Source organism: Hemitrygon akajei, unplaced genomic scaffold (genome assembly GCF_048418815.1).
Source record: "Hemitrygon akajei unplaced genomic scaffold, sHemAka1.3 Scf000170, whole genome shotgun sequence".
Lineage (NCBI taxonomy): Eukaryota > Metazoa > Chordata > Chondrichthyes > Myliobatiformes > Dasyatidae > Hemitrygon > Hemitrygon akajei.
In genome coordinates this window covers 780,930-789,906 of record NW_027332056.1, presented here as the reverse complement: position 1 = coordinate 789,906, position 8,977 = coordinate 780,930, and the positions used below count along the sequence as shown (strand labels likewise).

Genomic DNA, 8,977 nt, shown 5'->3' with positions numbered 1-8,977 from the left:
TTCCTGATTATATGCTCCGCGTTCCTGCCTCTTTTCCACAAGGCCCCATCATCCACAAACAGTGACCTACCTATATCCACTGGTACCTTTGTGAAGACTTAATTGATCATAATGATGAAAAGTAACGGGCTAATCACACTACCCTGAGGTGTGCCATTTCCCACTATGTACTGTTTTGATAATTCTGATCCAATCCGAACTTGAATTTTTCTACCAAACAAAAAATCTTTAATCCAATTAAAAATTCTCCCCCCAACCCCCATCTTGTGCAGTTTAATTAATAATCCTTCCTTCCACATCATATCATAGGCTTTTTCAATGTCAAAAAACACTGCAGCTACTGATTCTTTATTTGCCTGGGCCTTTCTTATTTCAGTCTCTAACCTTATCACTGAGTCCATGGAATTCCTTCCCTTCCTAAAACCACTCTGATAACTTGCCAGCATTCCTCTCTTCTCAAGATCATATGATAACCTTTCAGTTATCATCCTTTCCATTACCTTACATATATTTGATGTTAGTGTTATTGGCCTGTAGCTAGTGGGTTTTGACGGATCCTTGCCAGGTTTCCTTATTGGAATTACTACTGCTTCTTTCCATGCACTTGGTAATCTTCCCTCCTCCCACACTGTTATAAAAATGCAGTAACTTCAAGAGCACTCCTTCTCCTAGATTTTTTAGCATAACATAGCATATTAGATCTTTCCCTGGGGAGGTTGGTCTCGATCTCTTTATTGCTCTCACCATTTCTGCCAAAGTAAATGGATCATCAATTATATCATCTGTTTCTTCCCTCCTGTTTAACACACCTGGGTATTGACTCATTGTTCTTTCCCTTCTCCTTCTCCCTTCTTCAGACAAATTTTCTGAACTATGTATCTTTACAAATGACTTGGCCATGATCTCAGCCTTATCCCTGCTGGAGACTGCTGTTTCCTCCTCAGACATCATTACTGGATACTCCCAATCCCTTCTATCTCCCCCCATCCTCTTAACCATTCCCCATACCTCTCCCACAGGCATTGTTCTTCCTATTTTGTTGCAAAAACTCCTCCAACTTGCCCTTTTAGCTTGACGTATAGTTCTTCTCACTACTGCCTGTGCCTTCTTATATTGAATCAAATGCTGCATATTATGGGTTCTTTTAACTAGTCTGATTGCTCTATTTCTGGTTTTTACAGCCTGACAACATTCCTCTGTCCACCATGGCACTATTTTTCTATTCCTCCTATTTTTACTCCTGAGTATAGATCCTTCTGCTGCCATAATAATTGCTGAAGTCACCTGACTGTTTAATTCATCTGTATCTCCAGAAATGTCAATCTTTGTCAATGCTTGTTCACTTAACTTCTGGAACTTACCCCAATCTGCTTTTCCAAGCACCCACTTTGGGACTCCCCCACCTGGTCTTATTTCAACTCTTTCACCCACTGAACATGAAACTGGGTAGTGATTACTGGCCACTGTTGAAGCAGTCCAAACTCCCCAGTTACTGATGCCAGCCAAGACATTAGACACTAACGTAATATCTAATACCAACTCAGTTCCTGTTGTTATGTTTATCTTTGTTACTGTACCATCATTCATACATACCAAATCCCTTTCTTCCATCAAATCTTCAATTATCGTTCCATTTGAATCTGTAATCGGATCCCCCCATATTGTGCTGTGAGCATTGAAATGTGAACACCACACTACTTTATGTCTATTTTGTCCTTGTATCCTTAGTAGGCTGTCCAAATCCAACCTTTTACATGGATTGCAGTAGTTAATTGTAACCACTCCCTCCCCTCTCTCCCATATTTCCACCACTATGTATTCCTGATCATCTCCTTTTCCCAGTACTCTATACGATATACCTTGCTTGATTAACATAGCACAACCTCTTCCTCCCCCTAGATTTCTATCTTTCCATGTACCACAAAGTCTAAAGCTGGTTTCAACCAAGTTTCCTGAATACACACTACATCTGGTTTTACAACCATTTCCTTAATAAATTCCTTAAATTCCTAGCCATTGGCCAGTAAACTCCTTGCATTCTATTGCAAAAGAATCACCATAATGAGTACTAACCAACCTATGACACTTCCTGGCTTGACTGATTAGTGAGGTTCTCCCTCACTTCTTCCCATGTCAGTCCTACTAACCCTAAATGGTTTACTGCTGCTTTGACCACCTGCTGAATTTTGTCACTTTTTGACTTTACCTCTGCCGTACTAATAATGACTCCTGCAGTGAATGTTACTACAGCTTTATTTTCCACATCAAATCCTGTCATTTACTCTTCGCTGCATCTCTTGCATCCCTATTGCTCTCTGGTCATTAGCAGCATTACTCTGTTCTCTTGACAGTCTTACAGCTTCTGCATAAGTGATCTTTCTTTACACTCTTATTTCTTGAATTTTATTCTCCCGTCTCATAACCTCACACCCACTATACGCCACATTATGAGCTCCTCCACAATTACAGCATTTTGGTTGCACTCCTGTTCCGCACTTTCCATACTCAATTATCATCCCCACATCTGGCACATCTCCTCTGCCTTTTACAGTTTTTAGCTATGTGTCCAAACCTTTGACAATTATAGCACCTCAATGGCTTTGGCACATATACCCTTACTGGGTAACTCATGAAACCCAGTAACACTTTCCTTGGCACTCTTTCTTCTTCAAATTCAATCAATACTGTTTCACTTTCCTTTTTCATTCCCTCCTTTGTTGTTTTCAGTCTTAGAACATTAATTACTTTCCGCCCTTTGATATTCCTCTTCAACTCCTCCATGTTTATACTCATTGGTACACCCGTGATCACTCCTTTACAACCACCATTTCATGCTCCCACCCTCCCAGTATATTCCACCTTGCATTTTCCTATCTCTTTTAGCTTGAGTGCTTTCTCAAGTTGTTCCTCATTCGCACATCTTACCAATAGATTGCCATCATTAAGGACTTTTGCAAATACTATTTCCCCTATCTTATTTGCCAGAGTTGTTGTTAGCACAAACGGGTTAATTTTCTTCATGTGTTCTTGCACCTCCTGATTAAACCTAATTATGACAACACCTCCTCTCTGAACTTGTTCATCTTCCTCACTTTCAGAACTCTCTCCACTGTCATTTCTTATTCTTTTATTCCCTTTGTCTCAGTTTTCATTCATCCATCCCCTCACTATCTCCTTATTCCCTTTATTTCTCCCTTCACAATGATCCATTTCTCCCCAGCTGCCTATCTCTGATCCCAAATCCCTATCCCGCTTCTTCTCCACTCTCTTTCCCTCAGCCCCTCCTCTCACCTTGTCTGCCATTACTAGACTCAGGCAACCCCCTCCCAGCAATTCCCGCTCCTTCCCCACTCTCTTTCCCTCAACAAGTTCCAAACCACATTCACACATGCACCACCACCTTCCAAACTCTCAGCCCAGCCCACAACCAACTGAACAACACCGGGAGGTTTCTCTTCATGAGGGTTTCTGGGTAAAGAGGCAGCCATGGGCGATAGTACCGGTGTTGTTCCGTACAGTCGAAGGAAGTGCGAGCGGATGTATCTCCCAAACGTTGCCGAGCTCCACTATGTAAATCCGAGGATTATGAATCTGAATGAAAATATAGTTACCAGTTAAGCTCGGTTGAAGAGTTTACCTTCCAGACAGTGAAAATGTCATTTAGTGCTGTATGGAAATAAAACCTTCCATCAGATTTAGTTCTCTCCGGGTTAATAACGATTTGAAACAGCTTTGCCTCGATGACAAGTGACTTCTGGCTTTCAGATCACAAAGGTGCCACACTCCAATGAGAATACCCACTGCCCTCCACTATATATTCATTGGCATTGCCATCGATGGGTTCATCACTGTCAATCAGCAGATGGGGGGGGGGGGCGATCCAAGTAATTAGTAAATCTCCAGGATCGTACATGCAGTAACAAGTGACCTTTGTAGTATTGTGGAACATGACCAGAACTTGAAATAATCCCAAAGGAGAGAGACAAATTGAGCCAAGTCACAGGTTAATTGAAGTCAGAAACAGCCCATTCTCATAAAGACAGGGATATAGTCAGATAATTTGATGGTCAGTCAGAATGTCTGATCCGTGCCTTGTTAGAAGATGAGTGCATATGGAAACATAGAAATCTACAATCTAATACAGGCCCTTCGGCCCACAGTGTTGTGCCGTCCATGTAACCTATTTAGAAACTGCCTCGTATTTCCCAACTGCATTGCACTCTGTGTATTCTAAGCTCCATGAAATTATCTGAATCTCTCAAAAGACTGCATGGTATCTGCCTGTACTGTCATCGCTGGCTGTGTATTCCATACACCTGCTACTCTCTGTGTGAGAAACCTACCTCTGACATCCCCTTCGACCCTACTTCCAAGCACCTTAACACAATGACCCTTGTGTTTGCCAATTCAGCCCCAGAAAAAAGCCTCTGGCTGTCCACACGATCAATGCCTCTCATCATCTTATACACATCTATCAGGTCACCTCACATCCTCCGTCACTCTAAAGTTCACTCAACCTATTCTCATAAGGCATGTTCTCCAATCCATGCAACATCCTTGTGAATCTCCTCTGCACTCTTTCTATAGTATCCACAACCTTCCTGTAATGAGGTAATAGAATACTCTGAGTGGGGTATAAATCAGGTCTTATATAGCTGCAACATTACCTCACCACTCTTGAACTCAGTTCCATGGTTGATGAAGGCCTTCTTAACAACAATGTCAATCAGCGCTGCAGCTTTAAGTGTAAAATTGACATGGACCCCAAGATCTCACTGATCCTCCACACTGCCAAGAGTCCTAACATAATATTAAATTCTGTCTTCAAATCTGATGTACTGAAATAAACCACAGCACACTTATCTGGGTTGATCTCCATCTGCCAATTCTGCATCCTATCGATGTCCTGCTGTAACCTATGGAGAACTGTCCAGTCTATTCACAACACCCTCAGCTTTTGTGTCATCAGTAAACTTACTGACCCACCCTTCTACTTCCTAATCAAGATCATTTATAAAGATCACAAAGAGAAGGAGTCTCAGAACACATCCCTGTGGAACACCACTGGTCACCGTCCTCCATGCAGAATATGAACCATCTACAGCCACCTTTTGGCTTCTGTGGGCAAGCCAATCCTGGATCCACAAAGCAAGGTCTCCTTGGATCCTTGCGTCATTACTTTCTGAATGAGCCTGGCATGAGCAATCCTATCAAAGGTCTCACTGAAAGCCATGCACACGACACCCAATGCTCTACCTTCATCAGTGTGTTTTGTTACATCCTCAAAGAAATCAATCGGGTTCGTAAGGCACGATCTGCCCGAGACAGAGCCATGCTGACTATCCCACATCAGATGATGCTTCTCCAAATGCTCAGAAATGCTGCCTCTCAGGAGCATCTCCAACAGCGTGCCCTCCTCTGAAGTAAGAACCACTGGTCTGTAATTTCCTGGCTTATCCGGCTTACCTGAAATGGGAGCAATGTCTCCTCATCCTCTGGTACTTTTCCCCTCCCTGATGATGGTGCAAAGATCATCACCAGACGTCCAGCATTTTCCTCCCTCACTTCCCACGGTAGCCTGGGGTATATCGCAAGATGAGTACTCCCAACTTGAGTTGAAATTGTGATGCCAAAGCTCTCATTCAGAGGAGAACATATCGAAGTGTGTAAAATTATGAAAGGAATAGATAAGATAGAGGTAGGAAAGTTGTTTCCACTGGTGGATGAGGCTAGAACTAGAGGATGTCGCCTCAAGATTTGGGGGAAATTGGGATGGAGATGAGGAGGAACTGTTTTTCCCAGAGGGTGGTGAATCTGTGGATTTCTCTGCTCAATGAAGGAGTGGAGACTACCTCAGTAAATATATTTAAGACCAGGTTGGATAGATTTTGGCATAGTAGGGGAATTAAGGGTTATGGGGAAAAGGCAGGTAGGTGGAGATGTCCATCGCCAGATCAGCCATGTTCTTATTAAATGGCGGAGCAGGCTTGACGAGCCAAATGGCCGACTCCGGCTCCTATTTCTTATGTTCTTATGTTCTCACCACAGACTATAATCTCTCCTGAAACACTGTCCTTCACCCATTGATGTATTTTGCAAATATTTTTACAGGTTTGAAATGACAGGACACTTGTGCACGGGAATCTCAAACACAGCAACACATCAGTTTTGCTGACTCTGGATATTTAAGGAGTGACCAAATATTTTCTTTGCATCACCAACACATCTGTTGTCAATCCATGGAGATGAAGCATTATCTCATACCATCTGGTATTGTGTTTTGTCTCTGAAATCAAGTTTTCTGTTGTAAATCAGTGAAATCCACTGGAACCGGGGTGCTGTGAACACACCAGCATTTGTTCACTGGAGATCAGTTCTTCAACTGCATACAAAACTTCAAAACTACAAGGGATTCAAAACTTCTGACTTTCTGAATTGCCAGAGAATTGATCGTAGTCAGGTATCATTCTCCTTCTCTCAGTGTGGTAAGGGATTCACTCACAGCCTCCCCGCAAACACGCTAGTGAGTTCACCGTGGGAAGAGGCCATTCACCTGCTCTGTGTGAGGGAGGGGAACTACTCAGTCATCCAGCCTGAAGATACATCAGCAAGTTCACACCAGAGTGAGATGCACCACCTATTCTGCAAGTGAGAAGCAATTTGTTCCATTGTCGATGCTGAAGATATATCCTAAAGTTCACCAGTGAGAGGGCATTGCCCTGCTCGGATGGTGGGAAGACATTCACACGCTCAAACAGACCACAGTGACACCAATGAGTTCACACCGGGGAGAAGCCATTCCACTGCTCTGAATAGGGGAACGGGTTCACTCAATCATCTCAACTGTATGAACAGCAGCGAGTTCACATTGAGAAGAGGCCGTTCACCTGCTCAGACTGTGGGAAGAGATTCACTCACTCGTCCACACTACATAGACACCAGCGAGTTCACACTGGGGAGAGGCCATTCACCTGCTCAGACTGTGGGAAGAGATTCACTCACTCGTCCACACTACATAGACACCAGCGAGTTCACACTGGGGAGAAGCCGTTCACCTGCTCTGAATGTGGGAAAGGATTTGTTCGGTCATCTGAACTGAAGGTACATCAGCGAGTTCACACTGGGGAGAGGCCATTCACCTGCTCTGACTGTGGGAAGGGATTCACTCACTCGTCCAGCCTACACAGACACCAGCGAGTTCACACTGGGGAGAAGCCGTTCACATGCTCTGAATGTGGGAAACGATTCGCCCAGTCAGCTCAACTGAAGGAGCATCAGCGAATCCACACTGGAGAGAAGCCGTTCACTTGCTCTGAATGTGGGAAAGGATTCACCCAGTCAGCTCAACTGAAGTTACATCAGAGAGTCCACACCGGGGAGAAGCCGTTCACTTGCTCAGAATGTGGAAAAGGATTCATTCGTTCATCTCAACTCCTGAGACACCAGCAAATTCACACTGAGGAGAAACCATTCACTTGCTCAGAATGTGGGAAAGGATTCATTCGTTCATCTCAACTCCTGAGACACCAGCAAATTCACACTGGGGAGAAACCATTCATCTGCTCAGAATGTGGGAAGGGATTCACTCACTGGTCCAGCCTACACAGCCACCAGCGAGTACACACTGGGGAGAAGCCGTTCACATGCTCTGAATGTGGGAAAGGATTCACCCAGTCAGCTCAACTGAAGTTACATCAGAGAGTCCACACCGGGGAGAAGCCGTTCACATGCTCTGAATGTGGGAAGGGATTTGCTCAGTCAGATCAACTGAAGTTACATCAGAGAGTCCACTCCGGGGAGAAGCCATTCACTTGCTCAGAATGTGGGAAAGGATTCATTCGTTCATCTCAACTCCTGAGACACCAGCAAATTCACACTGGGGAGAAACCATTCATCTGCTCAGAATGTGAGAAGGGATTCACTGATTCAGTTCATCTGAAAGAACATCAGTTTGTTCACACTGTGGAGAGGCCGTTCACCTGCTCAGACTGTGGGAAAGGATTCACTCGGCGTTTTAGTCTATTAACGCACCTGTTAGATCACAGTGAGGAGAAACCATTCACATGCTATGAATGTGGGAAAGGATTCACCCAGTCATCTCAACTGAAGTTACATCAGTGAGTTCACACTGGGGAGAAGCCGTTCGTCTGCTCTGAATGTGGGAAAGGATTCAGTCGTTCATCTCAGCTCTCGAGACGTCAGCAAACTCACACTGGGGAGAAACCATTCTGAGGAAATGCGGATATATAAAAAATCATTTTGAACCCAAGTAACCTCCAGCTAAAAGAATAAGTGGGACTGAATAGGAATTTTTGAACAAAAGTAAACTCTGTCTTCAGCAGTTAAGAAAGTAAACGGCTTATACTGGTTTCCTTTTAATTGTCAGAGGGACATTGAGAATTTGATAATGTATATTGTACCCGTGTTTGAGTAAGCACTCATTGATAAGGACAGCAATGAACATCTGTCTGGAATGAAGTCAGGACCTTGCAAAGGGAATAGCTGATAAGGACTGGACTGTATATCCGTCTATATTCAAGCCTTGAGTTAGTGCACTCTGTTATCTAAGACCTTAAGTTTTGCACTAACAGACTTGGTTCTAATAGCAGCTTGCAACAGTTACGTATGGGACTTACTATGTATAAATATTACTGCTGTAACTTGACTGAGAGAGTCCACTTGTCAGATGGTTGGCAGCACTGACATGCCTTCCCTTTGATAACTGGGTCTCAAACTCTTGCAAGAGAATCCAATAAACTGTGGTGCCTAGAGGCACTGGTCTCCCGAGTTTTATTCAGATTCGACTTTAACATTGGGCGTCACGAACAGGATCCCAATACAGAGAGTGCGAAGCAGACAGACTGAGTAAGCGGCCAGACCACTCCGGGGACTGCGGAGACCGACCGGGTGCCCAACGGGTATTTCACCTTTTGTCGCTCTCCGTCAGTTCCTTTGGAGGCACGGTTCCTCGCCGAGG

The 8,977-nt window shown here is 44.0% G+C and overlaps 1 protein-coding gene across 1 annotated transcript; it reads left to right on the top strand.

Annotated features, from left to right (window-relative positions):
* Positions 1 to 3,486: 3,486 nt before the first annotated feature.
* LOC140724177 (uncharacterized) lies at positions 3,487 to 8,715 on the top strand. The gene is made up of 2 exons (XM_073038660.1): positions 3,487 to 3,570; positions 6,817 to 8,715. Exons 1-2 carry the CDS (start codon positions 3,487 to 3,489, stop codon positions 8,119 to 8,121), a joined length of 1,389 nt encoding a protein of 462 aa, XP_072894761.1. The 3' UTR covers positions 8,122 to 8,715.
* The last annotated feature ends 262 nt before the right edge of the window (positions 8,716 to 8,977 follow it).